General features: G+C 32.5%; 1 protein-coding gene across 2 annotated transcripts in view; it reads left to right on the top strand.

The window, feature by feature from the left end:
• Positions 1-17,773, top strand: part of Uchl3 (ubiquitin C-terminal hydrolase L3) — a 56,863-nt gene extending 39,090 nt beyond the window's left edge. The window contains exons 6-9 of one of the 2 annotated variants that reach the window (XM_078015784.1): positions 3,103-3,294; positions 8,053-8,128; positions 16,706-16,764; positions 17,560-17,773. In XM_078015784.1, the coding sequence (XP_077871910.1) occupies positions 3,103-3,294; positions 8,053-8,128; positions 16,706-16,764; positions 17,560-17,643 (411 nt within the window). In that variant the 3' untranslated portion in view covers positions 17,644-17,773. The remainder of the gene's footprint in view (positions 1-3,102; positions 3,295-8,052; positions 8,129-16,705; positions 16,765-17,559) is intronic. The other variant, XM_005324803.4, reaches the window with a different exon arrangement.
• The last annotated feature ends 922 nt before the right edge of the window (positions 17,774-18,695 follow it).

Raw genomic sequence — 18,695 nt, 5'->3', positions numbered from 1 at the left:
CAAAAAAAGAACAAATTAAACCCAAAGAAAGCAGAAAGAAGAAATAAAGATAAAAGAAATCAATGAAATTCATTGTGGTACTAGAAGTCCTAGCTAATACAATAGAACAAGAAATGGAAATAAAGTCACAGAGTATGACTTTTTACTCTTCATTTTTATTTTAAAAAATAAAGAAGGATATTTAAAAGTTCATAAAATACAAAGAAAGCTGTTAGAAATGTTCCAGGCTAAAGGATATAAATGAACATGACAAGTAAATTCTCTATCTGCTTATATATTAGACCTTGGGAAAGGGGTGGAGGGTATGGTGGAGGAGTACTATAAAGGACATGGCTAGGTTAATTGACAAAATTAAAATATGAATGGAATCTCAGATGAAAGTATTATATCAATATTAAAACTTTGGAGTGATAACTTCACTCCAGTTACTCTAAGAGAATTCTTTAGACATAGGGAATACTGAAGTTTTGTTGTCCCTCCATATACATTTTGCATTTGTAGATTTAATCAACCCTGTATTGAAAATATTATTTGAAATATTGAACACATTGAATGTGTGAAGATTTTTCTTGTTATTATTCCTTAAAATATGTTTAAAACTTTAGATATACATTTTATTAGGTATTATAATAGGTAATCTAGAGGTGTTTTAAAGTATATGGGAGGATATGCATAGGTTTTGTGGAAATTTTATATAAGGAATTTGAGCTTCAAGGGGAAAATTATGTAGAGAGGAGGAGAGTATAAGTGTAGGTAATAAAGCACATGGTGGTAAAAAGTCATATCTGAGTATTTCCTGTACTATTTTGTTTTTGTAACTCTTTGTATGAAATTATTTTTTTAAAGTTTTAAACTTTTTCTTAAAAAATGGCAGAAGAAGGAGGCCTCACTGCTTGAAGTTGGAAATACCACGTTTCACAAGTGTGTTGGTAGTAAACAAATTAAACTATGAGAGACGATGTCTTCGCTTCCAGGACAAATGTGGGTTTGCTTACTGCTTACTGTATGACAGTGGGTTTCCCCAGCTCCATGTTCCTCTCCTGTCATGTAGCCTGCTGCATGTGCAGCCATCCCTCTGGGCCCTCTGCATTGTGCTCATGTGAATTGACACAGGCATATTTATGATCATGTACCTTGTACTATGAATTATAAAGTTTTTTTTCTCTGATCCAGGAGTCTCATGTCCTGCTAACACCTATGAAAAAGTAATAGCCAATTTGCTAGCCTGAAAGAGTAAAATGAAATCCAGACCTGACAATCTAGTCTTCTGAACATGTTCTGCTATTTCTCTTTTCATTCCTTTTCTCACATTAAATTCTTGGCCAGAGCTACCTTTCCAATTTTACCTGTGCCATTCACATTCTTTCAGTTTATAATTCTCTTTTAATAATGTGTCTTCCTCAGATTCTTAGAAAGATTTTTTTTTTCTGTTCTTCATCATCAACTCTACCTTCCTGTCTCTCTCTACTCCATTTCTTTTTTCCTTTTATTAACTTCCCTTTCCCTTTTCCTCCTATTTAAATGTAGATTGAATATAACAAATTTCTGCTTAGACTATGTCTGTGAGAGTAGACATTTTGTTATATGTACCTTTACTTCAACATAGAACCATGTATAGGATCATTTATGTGTTTCTAATTGATTCTTATGAGCAGCTGTTCACAAACTTTTTAAAACCCCCATCAAAATGATAGTTTTATTTTAGGTTAATGTATTGTTTATGTAGATCAAAAGTACCAACTTAAAAAGAGTTGCAGAGGGCTGGAGCTGTAGTTCAGTGGTCAAGCATTTGCCTTGCAAGTGTGAGGCACTGGGTTCAATCCTCAGCATCACGTTAAAAATAAAGATGTGTCCATCTTCAACTAAAAAAAAAAAAAAGATTAAAAAAGGTTTTAGAGTCATTCAGAGCAAACTCAGACTACACCATGGTTAGTGAAATTTATTATCAAAGCCTTATGACTATTCTTTTTTATTCTCACTATGATTTTACTGATTATAATTTCATCATATTGCTTTAAATCATTTTTAATTTAATATAGTGGTGTTATTGATTCAAGGTGACATTTGTAAGATCATCTGGATTACCACTATTATTAGTTTTTGTATCCATGTACATTTTGTGGAAAACTATCAGGCCAGATTTGGCTTTGGTAGAAGTAGTGTTTGAAAAGGTTATTCCCCATACATCTAATTTTATTAGAATCACTCTTCTGCTCAGTAGACTCTAATCTCATAAATTAGCATTAAAAATCTTTCTCTTGATCAGAGTCTGTACGTCATACTGAGTAAGATCATTGAATCTAGAACCTGATATCCTGGGATTTAGTCCCAGCCCTACTACTTGCAGCAGTGTGACCTTGGTTGGGTCACTTAGACTACTTGTACACTGATTTCTCATTTGTAAAATGGGAATAGTCATATCTATGTCACAGGCCATTGGAGAATAAATGAATTGATGTGTGTAAAGTGCTTAAAACGGTGCCTGGCATAAAATAAGTGATACATATTTTAACTGATAGTATTGTTTACTAAAAGATGATTAATAGGCCATGATAATTTCCATGGTAGCTTGTCAGCCTAAATAAGAGGTTAGTTCAGGTCATCATATTTAGAGAAGTTTATTTCATTCTTATTTAGATTTTAAAGTCCCCCCGCCACCTTGGTTTCTACCCTCTAAGGAATTTTACCAATGCCTATTGACATATAGTTTTCTTCTACCCATTATTCTTTTTATGTTTTGTATGTGTTATGTGTTTGTGTTTGTGTGTGCGTGTATGTGTGTTACAGTTTTAAAAACGATCTAATATAATGATTCCATTTTAGTGGCTTTAAAATAACTCAGTTCCATGAATCTGTGCTGTATAGCAGATGAGGATATGCCAGTATTTAAAATGTACATATAAGAAACTATGGCATATAACCTGATACTTGATTATATATTTCCACTTTACCCATTTTTAAACAATATTCATATGTGATCCTTTACTATATGATTGTTACTAGATCATATGAATACAAGTATGACCATACGTTGCTTTTAAGAAAAAAATGATCACCCAGTAACGTGGTCTGAGTAAAATATTCTCTTTTTTAATTATGTAGTCCTCCTCGCCATCCTCATCACAGCCTCATTCTAGCCACTGCAGAACGAAGTCCTCATCATTGTGTCACCATGCATCCCTGCCCTGGGTCAAACGTAACCATGTAGGCCCTGCAAAGGCTACCAGTCCATCTCTCCGTCTTCGTCGCTGGCGACCCTTCTTACGCCTACCATCTTTGGGTCTCCATTCTGTTGTAAGTGTAGTCAATCTTCCATCTCTTCTTCCAGTGGCAAGGGCAGTCCTTTTATTTTCCCCCCTTAAACGTCTTCAGTCTTCAAAGGGCTTTTCTCTTGGTTCACTCAACCATTAGCTTTTTCCCCCCAAGTAAGATTGCAAGCATAACTCTGTGCTTTGCAGTCTAGCTTGACTTTCACCACTGCCTTGGTGAACATTCATCTTTCCACTCCATACCCTGCAAAAATAAGGGCTCCTGCCTGTTGATGAGTTCTGATCGACATTTGTGATAATGTTTAAGTTCCTCTCAGTTGTTAAAGTGAATGTGTGTTTTCTTACCCTTCAGCTTTCTGGTTTCATTTAGTTGACTTGGGTCAACAAATGCTGTGTTCCTTCTGAGTTCTTTGCCATCTATTGCTTTATTTATTTATTTTTCATGTTTCTGAGTACAGCATTAGTCTCTTGCCATGCTCTGGGGTCACTTTACTTACTCTATCCTTAATCTAAATTCTTCATGGTGTAGGGTATTTCATCTAAGCTGTTTTATTCCCTGAGGTGGCTCAGGTACTGGTTTAATCTTGATCTGATCTTCCCTGCCTATTTAATTTCTGAAGATCTTTTCCAAGTAGGAGGTGAAGATTTTTCTCCTGTGTATCAATGTAGGCCTCCTGCAAATTTTATGGTTTCACTTTTATAGGCTAAAAAGATTAGCAAACTATTAAAAAGTACATTTGTTCTTGTAATCTTCCTAATTATCTTAAATATTGAGATTGACAATGGAATTCTGATAATTCTGACAATGGAAATAAACTGCAGAATTAAGCAAGTACAGTTCTTGTCTTTCTGATGTTCTATACTTTTAAAGACAATAACTGTGGTTTGGCAGAGTCTATCTAAAAATGAAGTATCTGAAATCTTTGATGTGTGCTATACATTTATAAGAAACTTGACATTTCTATAAATCATCATGACTTTTGAAGCTAGTATAAGCTTATGCATGTATTTTAGCTCTTAAAACAATTAAAATATGACGTCAAAGATTCTTTCTTCCCCCTATTTACCCTTCTAGAGCTGTACTCAAACTGCAAAGTGGAGTCTTGACACTTTTCCTTAAACATTTGCTTTCACCAATTATCAGCAAAATCATCAAATAGCCTTCCATTTGTGATGAGTATCAACAAACGGTGTCTCTATTTCATTACATTCATTGGGTTACCGTACTCATTTGTCATTTTTATTCATTCATCCATTTGATATTTGTTGCTTCGTATTATGCTATATGTTGTTTAACACAGTGAGATTACAAGGTGAACTTGATAAATAGAATAAAATCATAATTTTGTAAATTCTGACTGGGGCACAATTGATTTAATTCTACATAGGAATAATTTCTTTTGTACTAAAACCATTCTAAATGTAAATGAGCACGTGATAAAATTTGGTATTTCCAGTTTTATGGTTTTATGTAATGTTCATCTTTGCACATATTAATTTTATTTCTTTATAGCTTTATAAGTATTTTCATAGCATAGTGGCTAAGAACATAGATTTTGAAGTCACATTGCCTGGATTTTATCCTAAATCCCATCATTTACTAGCAATGTAACCTAGAACACTTACTTAATGCTTCTCTTAGTTTTTTTGAGAGTAAGATGGATAAAATCATATTACCTACCTTATTGGGTTTGTATGATGATTCATTGGTCAATAAAACATAAAAGCACTTAGAACAGTGCTTGGTATATATTAAATACCATTAAATTTAAACTGCATTTTTATAATGTGAAATTTATACTTAGTGTTTGATTTCTAATTGATTTGTTATATCACTTTTTAACCAAGACAAGTATTATATTCTAAACTAGGAAACTTAAAGTTATATAAATAAAAACTTAAAGTTATATAAATATAGGCAAATGATCCAATCTTTAGCCACTGTTTTATGATTTTTGTATAGTTATATGTTGGTCTTTTTTTTTTCAACAGAAGACTTGTTGGGATTTTCTTTTATTCTTGGTTTTAGTGGAATAATTTTTAAGCAGTTGAATAATTGCAAATTTAGATTAATTGAAGTTGATTAAAGGAAAAGTCTTAAAATGAAGATTTAGATTTTGTAGAGGCTTAAACATTTTGAGCTTTACTAATCTTTTATAATAGTTTGAAGGCTTTTCATACCCACTGTAGAGTTTTATATTTTTAGTATTCATTTTGGAGAAAAGGAACAATGTCACAAAATTTTGAGTCACTACTTTGATAACTACTCATATTTGTGAAAATGTTTGTATTAATATTGTAATATTATATAAGATTTATAACACACTTAACAGATTACACACTTAACAGTTATATCTTTCTTAAACCTCTAAATGGATAGAAACCCAAGCAAGGCTCCTGGATTTGGGCACGTATTTAGTTCTCTGACTCCAAGTATACTGTCTTTACCACTAGCATGGTTGTATTTACTGGCAAAACATGAAAAACAAAAGCTATGTAATAATAATTCTTAAGATGTTAAGATAATTTATGAAAACACAATAGTTTAAAAGATTTTAAAACCTTTATACTATCATTGTAAAATTATCTTAAAATGAATAAAAGAAGATTTTTTTTCTAGTTAAATAAGGAATTCTTTTTAGCATTTTTCTTACAGAAATGAATTTGTAATTTGTAGATTGCCTAGGTTTGGGCTTGAAAAATTGGATTTTCCTGTATTTATGAATGAAATGAAGATATTGGATTAAGTGATTACTAATTTTTTTTTATTCCCTAACCAGGAAAGTAAGGGAACTCACTATCACTGACTTTACACATATTGTATTAAAGAAGGATTAGATCTTTTTCCAAGATGATTGAAAATACCTGGAGACCTTTTGTAGTCTCATTGTAATAAAACTCTTAATAAAAATGTGTTAACTATAGAATGGACTATCTCAAAACTTCGTTGCATTTCCCAGGCATTTGAGGAGCAACCACAATACCCGACCACACTAGAGAGGAGTCTTATGTTGGTGCAATAGTAAAACTAGATAAAAACTTTGATTTCTACTGTGTAATTCTTTAGTTCTTGATGAATTTAGGAGGAGCTAGTTTGCCATATTTGCCAATTTCTTCCATTTATAATTTGAGAGAAATAATCTCAGTAGAACACTGAGAGATTAGATGAGACACTGTATTGGCAAATATTTTAGAAGCATTCTATAAATCTTAGAAAATAAAATACAGTAATGAATAAAATAGTAACATTTAATCTCTACCTTTTCTGCATCAGAAAATTCCACATTATAATTAATAGAAAATATATAATTATTGAGCATGAAAAAAGCGTATTTTTTGAGTCAAGATACTACTATGTTATTTAAAACCATTTAAGGTGATATAAGATAAAATTTATGCCTTTTGAAAACTTTTATCTCTAAAATTTTTGTTCTACCTGTATTTAACAGTGATTGTATTTCATTTCAAATTGATGTATAGCTAACATATATTAGTACTAGTTGTACATATCATAGAAAGTATTAGTTAATCAGTGTATCAATTTTACATTAGTTATTTGAATGTCTAAGATATGTAAATATTACTTATGCAAATTAAATTTGGTAAATTAAAAAAAAACCTAGGTATAGTTTAAATTTCAAATTGTTAAGATTCCAAAAAATGGGGCTGGGGTATAGCCAGTTGGTAGAGTACTTGTTTCTCAAACATAAGACCCTGGGTTCAATCACTAGCACCAAAAAAAAAAAAAAAAAGAGTCAAAAAAAGCAAGAGAAAAGTCCTAGCTACAGTTCATTGTACGTTTCTTTAAATTTCATTTCTCTCTTATTTTATAATTCCTTTTTTAATACCTTTATTTGTTAGATTTCTTAATGTGATGCTGAGGATCAAACCCAGTTCCTCACACATGTGAGGCAACTTCTCTACCACTGAGCTACAACCCTAGCCCAGTTCATTGCATCTTTTTTTTCTTAATGTATTTTTTAGTTGTATTTGGTGCTGAGGATTGAACGCAGGGCCTCACATCTGCTAGGCAAGCACTTTACCACTGAACCACAACCCCAGCTCCTTATTGTATCTTAATTTGTTCTTATCCTCTTTTCTTCTCCCCTTTTAATCTTCAAGGCTATTTCCCTGCATTTATTCATTTTTAAGCTTTTTAATCTAGAATGAGTTCAAATACTTATTTTATGATTATTTACTCTACATTGTTCAAAAAATGATATTATTAAATTCAAGTCATTAAGGAAACCAGCTAGCTTTTGTTTTTGTTTTTGTTTCCTAGTCTTTTTATTTTGTATTAGATGTCTTATTTTATTTTTAACATTCATTTATTTACTCTAATTTGTTTAATATGACAACCCAACTAGCTTTCTTGATGTCTTAAATTTTAACTTGTGTTGCTTTAGTTGTTTATGAAATATTAAAACCCAAGGCTTTTAAATTTTAAAAATTACACAATTCATTCATGCATTCATTTTACTCAAACAAGTATGTATTGTGTACATACAATATACCAGGCATTGTGCTGACAGTAGGGCTTCTAAGGTAAACAAGACTTAGATCAATTGAGACTAAGAGAAATATGCTTTTAGTTTGTGTTTTCCTTATTGATGGATGAACACATTGTCACAAACATGGTCACTCTGTCCATCATATCAAGGATTAAGCCTTGAGTTATATTGGGTAAATGTTCAGTCACTTGGTATTATTTGTGTATGTATATATGTCCTTGAAGTGATTGACTACTAATGTATATAATACGTATTTTTCCCTCCTATTCCAGGCACCAAGTATAGATGAAAAAGTAGATCTTCATTTTATTGCATTAGTTCATGTAGATGGGCACCTCTATGAATTAGGTAAGAACTATTTTAATTTATCTTGGGGATCAAAATGGTAAATGGGAAAGTTTCTATTTATGATAAACAGGACTGCTGATATATATTGTGTTTACTTAAATTAAATGATTACCCTATAAAATTGAGTTTACATAATGGCAGTTTTCTTTTTAATATTTTTTAAGAAAAAATAATTGTTTTGATGTTCAAGTATCTTATAATTCAAGAAAGTTTACATACTGTCTTTGCATTTTGGCAAAGCAGAAAAGTAATCATTACAGGAAACTTCTGGAAATCATCCTTATTAAATTATTGAGTTACTTGTTGAAAATATCTGGGTGAACTGCCTTTATTTTTGAAAGATGTGTAATATTCCTCAAGACCAGGTTTTGTATTATATACTAAATATACTAGTATTTGTATTATATACTAAATATACTTGTATTATATACTAAATATACTATTATATACTAAATATTACTAGTTTTCAATCCATTATACTGTCCCTATGGTAGGCTATCTGATTTTTAAAAAGATTTTTACAAGTCTCTGGTTACTGGTAATGGTTCCTTTGGATTTATGTCAAAGTACCATAATTAGTTACTTGATGTTTTGGCCTATGGCTGAACTTTTTTTTTTTTCTTTTAATGTTACTGTTATTTGGACTATTTCAGGGCATATGCCAGGAAATACTCATAATTTTAACTGAGTTATTCAGATGGAAGAAACTCCTTATATATGTTTCATGATTGGTGTACATGATCTTATAATTATGAGTCTTATGCTTCTTTGTAGGACCTTCTGAGTTAAAAAAAATCCAAATAAAGAAACAAAAAGGGGATGTTCTTTTCAGTAATTCTGCATACTGTGATCTTTAGTTTTCTTACCTCTCATTTGCTGTGTATGTATTGTCACTTTTTGTTTTTCTTGTTTTGCCCATATTTTTATTGGTACATATGGGTTGTAAATAATGGTGGGATTTGTTGTTACATATTGGTACATGCACACAATCTTTTTTTTTTTTTTAATTGTAATATTTATTTTTTAGTTCTCGGCGGACACAACATCTTTGTTGGTATGTGGTGCTGAGGATCGAACCCGGGCCGCACGCATGCCAGGCGAGCGCGCCACCGCTTGAGCCACATCCCCAGCCCCCATGCACACAATCTTAACAATACAATTTGGCCAATTTCATTTCCTAGTATTTCCCCTTTTCCTGTCTTTTCCCTATTCCTGGTTTCTTTCTTCTACTCTACTGATCTCCCTTCAGTGAGATCCATCCCCACCTTTCTTTTCCTTTTTCCTCTTTAGTTGCCACATATGAGAGAAAACATAACTCTTGGCTTTCTGAGTTTGGCTTATTTTGCTTAGCATAATGTTCTCCAAGTTACATTCATTTTCCTGCAAATGACATAATTTCATTTCATTCTTTTTATGGCTGAATAAAACTCCATTATGTGTAAATACCACATTTTCTTTATTCATTCAACCATTGATGAACACCTAGGTTTGTTCTGTAGTTTGGCTATTATGAATTATGCTGCTATAAACATGGATATGCATGTTTTGCTATAGTATGATGACTTTAATTCTCTAAGAATTAAACAGGAGTGAGCAGCAGGGTCATATCCTATTCTTTTTTCTTTTTTTGGTACTGAGGATTGAACCCAGTGGTGCTTAACACAGCCACACCCTTTTTAAATTTTGAGACTGGGTCTTGCTAAATTGCTTAGGCCTCACCAAGTTGCTGAGGCTTTGAACTAGTGTTCCTTCTGCCTCAGCTTCTGGGATTACAGGTGTGCCACCACATCTGACTTATTGCTAATATTTTTAGGAACTTCTATGCCAATTTCCATGGGGTTATGCTAATTAATAATCCTATGGGCTGGGGATGTGGCTCAAGTGGTACCTCGCTTGCCTGGCATGCGTGCAGCCCGGGTTCAATCCTCAGCACCACATACAAAGATGTTGTGTCCTCCATAAAATAAAAAAATAAATATTAAAAAATTCTCTTTCTCTCTCTCTCAAAAAAAAAAAAATAAAAATCCTATGAGTAGTGTAAAATAGTTTCTTTTCTCCACATCCTCTCCACTATTGTGTGTATTCTTTATGGTGGCCATTTTGATTGGAGTGAGATGAAATCTCAGGGTAGTTTTGATTTCCATTTCCCTAATTACTAATGGTGTATATTTGTTGGCCATTTGTATATATTCTTTTGAAAAGTGTCTGTTTAATTGGGTTATTTGTTTTTTTGGTATTCTGCATATTAATCCTCTGTCAAAATAGTAGCTAGCCAGGATTTTCTCCCATTCTATAAGCTCTTTCTTTATATTCTTGTTTCCTTCCTAAGGTGATTTTTAAAATACATTTCTCCAGGGGCTGGGGACGTGGCTCAAGTGGTAGCACGCTTGCTTAGCATGCATGGGGCACTGGGTTCGATTCTCAGCACCACATAAAAATGAAGTAAAGATATTATATCCACCTAAAAGTAAAAAATAAATATTAAAAAAAAAGAAAAAAAATACATTTCTCTGACATCATTTTTTCTCATTCATTCATTCACTCATCTATATCAGAATGAACTCACTTTTTTTTTTTTTTTTTTTAGAAAGAGAGAATTTTTTTAATATTTATTTTTTAGTTTTCGGTGGACACAACATCTTTATTTATTTTTATTTATTTATTTATTTATTTTTATGTGGTGCTGAGGATCGAACCCAGCACCCTGCGTATGCCAGGTGAGCGCACATTACCACTTGAGCCACATCCCCAGCCCCAGAACTCACACTTTACTTAAAAAGTTACAGCCCATTACATTCCGTGTGTGTGTGTGTGTGTATATGTGTGTGTGTGTGTGTGTGTGTGTGTGTGTGTGTGTATTTTAATGTGGAAAAGATATTTAATTGTAAAATAGAAAAGTAGGCCAGAGTGCAGTTTAAGGGCAATTGCTTCTTTATATAGTATTAGGTCATCTAGAGGGTTATTAGGGTTAAACATTTTCATAAAGCAATAAAACATTAAAAAATAAAGCAAGAAAAAAGGGCTTGAAGATATTACATTTCATATTTTGATGCTGAATTCATCCCAGACTTGGCCTTTGAAGAGAAGCTGCGTCTTGCATCTTGTTGATATGTCATTGTTACTCTTTGAGTAGTTTCTTTCATTTGAAACAGAATGCTTCAGGCTCTTATTTTCTGTTCTGTTTGTCCTATATTTAGCCTCTTCTCTAAGGAACCTGTGTTCTTTTTAATGTAAAATAGTGATTAGAACCAAGATTAGCATACTGGATGTGCTCACTGCTACTAAGGTATCAATACTTCTAAGTTCTCCCAGAGAATACAGCTAGAAATATGGTTATGTACTATATATAAACACATGCATATGTGAATGTGGGTATGCATGCACACAATTACATGTATTTCTAGCCTCTGCATATTAACAATTATTCATTTATATTAATACTTCTCATTCTTTGCTGAATTTGTAGCTCAGTAATGGTGGAGTGCTTGCCTAGCATGCATGAGGCCCAGGGTTTGAGTCCTCAACATCACAAAATAAACAAAAAACACTAAAACACTTCCAATTCTAATCTATTGCCATAGATTTATTCTTTTGTTCTTCTCCACATTTGTGACTGTTTTCTGAAGCTGAAAAATCTTGTCCCCATGACCCTTGTGTATTTTCTGGTTTATCCATTCATCCTTAATGTAAACAACTTCTTGGCCACACCAGTCGCAAGCTTAGTTCCAGTCCCACTGCTTACCACCGTCATCTGCCTCACCAATCCTGGCCTGGCCCAGAGAAATCAAGAGCTCTCCAGAGCTTGCTTTCTGGTCATTTGCAAATTTCAGCTGCCTTAGCCTCCTTGAAATCCATTCTCTTTCTCTTTATGTCATTGAAATAGTTGTGCTGTGTTTGAGTGTCTCTTTTCTGCAGTGGTGTTCAGTAAATGTTTCCTAGAAGAAAGCTAGTATTATTGTAGGATGTACTTATAGTTATGGGCAACTTGTTACCCATTGTCTAAAAATAAGTCTAGGCTTACTTTTTGCCTAGGCTTTTAGTTATTTCCAGTGGGAGCCCTATCTAACACCAATAGTTCCATAATGGCTGGAGGTAGAAGTTGCCTAATTTTTATTTTTTGAATTCTCCAAATGGAAGATAAGGATTTAGCTTTCTTTTATTGTCCTCTTTAGTTAATTTCTCTTTCTCAATTACACACACACACACACACAAAAAAAAATGCATTACTTTTCTTTTTACTCTTCTCCCAGGATACTTAGGGTTGTTGTTTATTTTTACCACAGAAACATTATTCTTAGCTGAGCCAAACATACTTTTTTTCCTTTTTATTTCTCCAGTTAATAATGGTTTTATTTTGCTGTGTGTGTGTGTGTGTGTGTGTGTGTGTGTGTGTGTGTGTGTGTATTACTCGACTATTGAACTACATCCCAACCCCTTTTATATTTTATTTTGAGAGATGGTTTCACTAAATTCACCAGGCTGGCCTTAAACTTGGGATCCTCCTGATTTAGCCTTCCAAGTTGCTGGAATTATTGGTGCCACTATGCCTGGCTTTTTAATTTTTATTTATTTATTTTAATGTACTTAATGCTAAGTTTCTCCTGGGCTCTTTTTCATTGGTCTGAGTTTCTCAATACTTAGAATTGGAACATCTGGCATTCTATTAACTTTCCCTTCTTGGCGATACCTCTCTCAGTGCTCTCTTTTCTGTTCTATGCCTTGTATACATTATCATCATGGTATTTCTCTTTATTGATGATATGTCTTGCTTGGGTCTGTTTATATCAATAATTTTGGGCTTCAGGGGATCTTTTCAATCTAGAAACTCTTGTGCTTCAATGTGGGAATTATTTGTTTTTTCCATTGGATTCTCTTTTCCATTATTCTGTCTTTCTGGAATTCCTTAATTTTTCTTTCCTGTATATCATAGTCTCTTGTTTTGGTCTCTGGAACTTTTCTTCCAATCTGTTACAAATTTCTAAATCCTTTTATCATTTCTAATTTTAAAGAACTCTTTAGTTTTCTGATTTTTTAAAAAACTTAAATGAATTAATTTATTATCTATTTTTGGTGCAGGGCCTCATGCATGCTAGGCATACACTCTACTGCTGGGCTATACTTTCAGCCCACTGTTCTCTGAATTTATGGTACTGGGGATTGAACCCAGGAGCCTTTATTACTACTGAGCTACATCCCCAATCAATTTTAGTTTTTATTTTGAGACAGGAGCTCACTAAATTACTGAGAGTCTTGCAGAGTTCCTGAGGCTTACTAAACTTGTGATCCTCCTGCCTCAGCCTCCAGGGTCCCTGGGATTACAGGCATCCACCACCACACCTAGCTGTTCTCTGAACTTTTATGTTTTAAAATATCACATTCCATTTTAACACATAGGCAGTATTTTTCAAAGTTTTTATTTTTTTGTATAGTTTTATGAGCTCCATCATTGATGGCTGTCCTTGGATATCTGAGATTAGCCTTGGATATCTTGGATATCTGAGGATATTTTATACTAGGCTTTCTCATTTGTTTTATGGTGTTTATAAGATCTTTTGTACAGTTCTACTGCCTGCAGCTATCTCTGGGGTCTTGTGATCAGATTATCCAAAAGACAAGATCTGAATGAATTGGTTAGCCACTGCTAATGAACTAGGCTGCTGTCTTCTTTCCTATCCAGCCTATAAGTGGAACAACCCAATTAGACCAAAGTTGCAGGGTCTTGGTTACTGGACCCATGTACAAGATATACAGATTTTCCTGGTCTTAAAAGGCTCTGTATGGTTTGATGGTCTCTAACCTCATTTGTTCTTCTCTAGGATAGGCATTTGCTTAAATTACACCCAAAGTAGTTGGGAAATGGAAGTTTCAAGGTCTATGAAAAAATTTGCCAAAACATTAAAATGTAAAAACTGCTATTGTTCCAACCAAACAATGGCAGTTTTTGCATTTTAATGTTTTGGCAAATTTTTTTCTAAAGGACTAGGTAACAAATGTTTTAGGTTTTGTTTATTGTTTTATCATTTCTCCTCTTCTTCTTCCTCCTCCTCCTCCTCTACCACTTTCTCCTTCTCCTCTTTCTCTTTCTTCTTCTGTTTTTTTTTTCTTATTCAACATGTAAAAACCACTTTTAAGGAAGGTATAAAAATAGGCTAAGGGGCTGGATTTGGACCATTGGTTATTGTTAGCATAACCTCAAGACTAGAAATATAATAAAATCATAATTAATCTTTGGTCTAAACTGTTATTATAACAAAGTAGTATATGCTTTCATTTTGTTTATATTCTTTTGACATTTCAAGATCAATTATTTAATAATCTTAGTCTATAATAATGTTTGAAAGTAATTCTACATTAAACAACATCTGCATATGAAAGAAAATCACTCAGTAGGTTCTAATGAATGAAGAAATGAGTGATGAGAACCAGGAAAAATAAATAATTAAATACATACATAAAAAATTTTGTTAAGAAAGGGAAACCAGCTGGCATACTGGCTCACACTTGTAATCCTAGCAACTTAGGAGGCTGAGGCAGGAGAATTGCAAGTAAGGTCTGGGGATATAACTCAGTGGTAAAACACCCCTGAGTTTAGTCCTCAGTATCAAAAAGAAAAAAAAGAAAGGAGGGAAAACCTGTAGCTTACAATGTTTATTATACTTTTGCTTTTATGTAAAAATTAAAAGATAAAATAATATAAAATGAAGGTAGCACATCAAGAATGTAATAGAGTCTTATAACTTTAGAATAAATGAGCTACTGAGGAATAAGCTTTTGCTAGAAAAGGATATTTTAAGGAGTTGTTCTATGATGTATTATTAAGAAATATATAATTCAATTAATAAAGAGAATATGTTTTATAGAAATATGGATAACTAAGCATTCATACGTAATATTTACTTAGAGGAAAGTATTTCCTTTTGGGTTTTACAGACTTTAAGGATTAAGGGCTGGGGTTGTGGCTCAGTGGTAGAGCACTGGTCTAGCACATGTGAAGTACCACATAAAAGTAAATAAAATAAGGTATTGTGTTCAACTACAATTTTAAAAACTTAAGAAAAAAAGAAGAAGAAGAAGAAGAAGAATTAAGTCCCAGGCACTGTAATGTAAGGATATTACTTATTTAGTATTTTGAAACTACATGTCTTAGTTCAAAAATATACAGCATGTATTCTGATGATATGATTAAATTAATGTCACTTTACATGGAAATTTATATCTGTTCATTTTCACTCTTGTTTTTCTTTAATAGTAGTATCTGTTAATCAAAGTCTATCATTGTGCATATTGATTCAAAAATTTTCAAAATATACACATATATATTTAGTTGTAAATCATGAATACAATACCTTGTTTTTTTAAAACTATTTTTTTTAATATTTATTTTTTAGGTGTAGATGGACACAACACAATGCCTTTTTATTTTTTTATTTTTTATGTGGTGCTGAGAATTGAACCTGGGTCCTGCCCATGCTAGGCGAACGCTCTACCACTGAGCCACAATCCCAGCCCCAATACCTTTGTTTTATTTATTTATTTTTATGTGGTGCTGAGGATCGAATCCAGTGCCTCACACATGCTAGGCAAGCTTTCTACCACTAAGCCACAATCCCAGTCCTGATCCAGAAATTTTTATTGTTTAGAAACCATGGTATTATAAGAAAGTACTGTGTTTTGTGGATTGAACTTGATTAAGTACCAATTAAATTAGACATCTAAGATTATACATTTGCATAAAAAGTAGTATCATTTAACTTTGGGTTAACAAGAATTTTTATGATTCTGGACTTTTTATTTTTTTCATAATATTAAAAAAATACCAGCTTATTCAAGATGATTGTCAATTTGGTTAGTTGTTTTGGTGGTCAGTAAAATAATTGTAGGTATTTAAATTGTTGCTTTATATTACTGTATTTGTGGTACATAGTTAGTAAAAATACATAAGCTATGACAGTATAACTCCCTTCATTGAAAAAAACTTGACAGTCTTATTTAAGATCTTCTGACTTAGTTTTAAAGCAAAAATACATATCTTTTATATTTCTGGGGATAAAAACTGAGTTCATAACTTCCAAAAAATTACTAATTTTATAAATTTTCAGGAAGTTAAAACCAATATTCATTTATAATAAATTATATTCATAAAAATAATTTAGGCTTTTAAATGTGGAAACAAGGTGCTAAGAATATTCTTGGTCAGGCATGGTGGTACCTACCTATAAACCCAGCCACTCAGGAAGCTAAGGCAGGAGGATTGAAAGTTTGAGGCCACCCCCAACAAGTTGGTGAGACCCTGCCTCAAAATAAAAAACTTTAAAAAGGACCAGGGATTTAAATCATTAGTAGAATACTTGCATAGCCTGTGTGAGGCCCTGGGTTCCATACCCAGTACTGCAAAATGAATGAATGAGTATTCTGTTAACCTTTAATGTTAAAAAATATTCATGGTTACACATTTAAAATATTTGTTTTAGGATGTATCTTTTAACTTTTCTTGTCTCAGGAAAAGGAAAGTGTGAGGTAAAGTCCATTATCTTGTAAAAACAGCTAAGCATTCAACTTTTTGTCTATTTTCCACAGATGGACGGAAACCATTTCCTATTAACCATGGGAAAACTAGTGATGAAACTTTATTAGAGGTAATGATAAAACATGTTGGCCTATTTTGAGTATAAATTATATTCCTGTCATCTTTAAGACATCTCTAAAGATTATTTGTATAATATTTTCTCTGAATCTGGATGTTTCTTTGTCCTTGCTCTTTTCAGAAAATCTAAAAAACAAAAATTTGAATTAGTATTTAAAATCTACAACAGATAAGGAGGTTGCTTGTGTTCTTTATGTGAACAATTGTTAAATTTAAAAAAGACAAGAATAGTATTGAAAGAGTCACTCACTATATCCTATATTTGAGTCTCAAGATACCATGAGTTGTATCATGATCCAAATTTTAGAGATTTTAAATCTCTAAGATTTTAAATCCCTTTCTTTCTTGTGAAGGACTTATCTTGTTTGATTACTAGCAATAGCTTTTTTTATCCTTTGTTTGATTACTAGCAATAGCTTTTTTTATCCTTTTTAGATCCCAGGAGAGATTATGTACTGGGAAACCAGGCATAATTTCCATTTGCATAGTATGAATATATATCATATATATTCACTCTTTTCTCAAGTTGCTTAGAATCAGTGAGATATGTAATTTTCAGGTTAAAAGGTAAAAATTTTAAGAACGAATACTTGCTATATCTTACACTTTTGTACTAAGCAAGTTGGGCCATCAACTGTTCCATCTTTTGGTGTTTTGTATTTTTCATTTGGAAAAATAAGTCTGCAGTATAAAATTAGTACCAGAAAAATGTGAAATTCTTATTTATCATTCATAAGTAAAACATATATTTAAAAACTGAAAAGTTATACTTTTTTTTTCCCCATAGGATGCCATAGAAGTTTGCAAGAAGTTTATGGAACGTGACCCTGATGAATTAAGATTTAATGCAATTGCTCTTTCTGCAGCATAGCTTGTTGATGATGGAAATACCAAATACTGTATTATTTGCAACAAAAGTTAAACTTCTGCTGCCATACACTAACTCAGAAATTTTGATATTTTCATTAACTTGACTGATTAAAAATTTATGTGAATTAAAATTTGATTTAACCTGTGTTTTATTTTTGCAACAAGTTAAAACAGTAATTCTTTCCTTCCCTTTCTTCTTGTGAAGGATTTATCTTGTTTGATTACTAGCAATAGCTTTTTATCCTTTTTAGATCCCATGAGAGATTATGTATTGGAAAACCAGGTACAATTTCCATCTTCATAGTGTGAATATATATCATACATGTTCACATATTTATGTAGAAAACATTTGTTGAAGATCTACTTATAATGAGATGGACAGTGTTCTAGATGCAGGAGTTATAGCAGTGAGCACTATTAATAAGTCCTGTAGTCATGGAATTTATGCTTTTTTTTTTTTTTTTTTTTTTTGGTGTTGGGAATCAAACCTAGGACCTTGTGCATGCAAGGCAAGCACTCTACCAACTGAGCCATATCCCCAGCTAGAGTTTATACTAGGGATATAGCTCAGAGTTTGAGAAAAGATAATAACAAACACATAAAGAACATATATACCAATGATAGATGCTTTGTGGAGAATTAAAGTAGGATTTTTTTTAAAGTAACTGAGTATATACTTGAGATTTTTTGTCAGGGAAGCCTCCTGTGAAGGTATGACTTTGAAGTTGAGAACTGAATGACAAAAAGTAGCCAGTCATAAAAGTTATGGGTACAATAGGGAGGATAAAAATTCATGCACAGTTTCTAAGGTAGGAAAATCTTGCTGTATTGTAGGACCAGGAGGAAGTTCCATATGACCAGGGTGTAGAAAGAAATCAGGAAAGCAGCAGGATATGAAGTTAGAGGAGGAAAAGGTGTTTGAATTTATTGCAAGTGTGACAGTAAGCCATTGGAGGTTTTAAACAGGAGAGTGACCCGATTTGACTTAAAATTTTAAAAGATCACTCTGACAACTCTGTGGATAAAATACTGGGAAAGAGGGCTGGGGTTGTA

Source organism: Ictidomys tridecemlineatus, chromosome 6 (assembly GCF_052094955.1).
Source record: "Ictidomys tridecemlineatus isolate mIctTri1 chromosome 6, mIctTri1.hap1, whole genome shotgun sequence".
Lineage (NCBI taxonomy): Eukaryota > Metazoa > Chordata > Mammalia > Rodentia > Sciuridae > Ictidomys > Ictidomys tridecemlineatus.
Note: the sequence above shows the minus strand (reverse complement) of the source record. Positions and strands in the feature narration are given on the sequence as shown.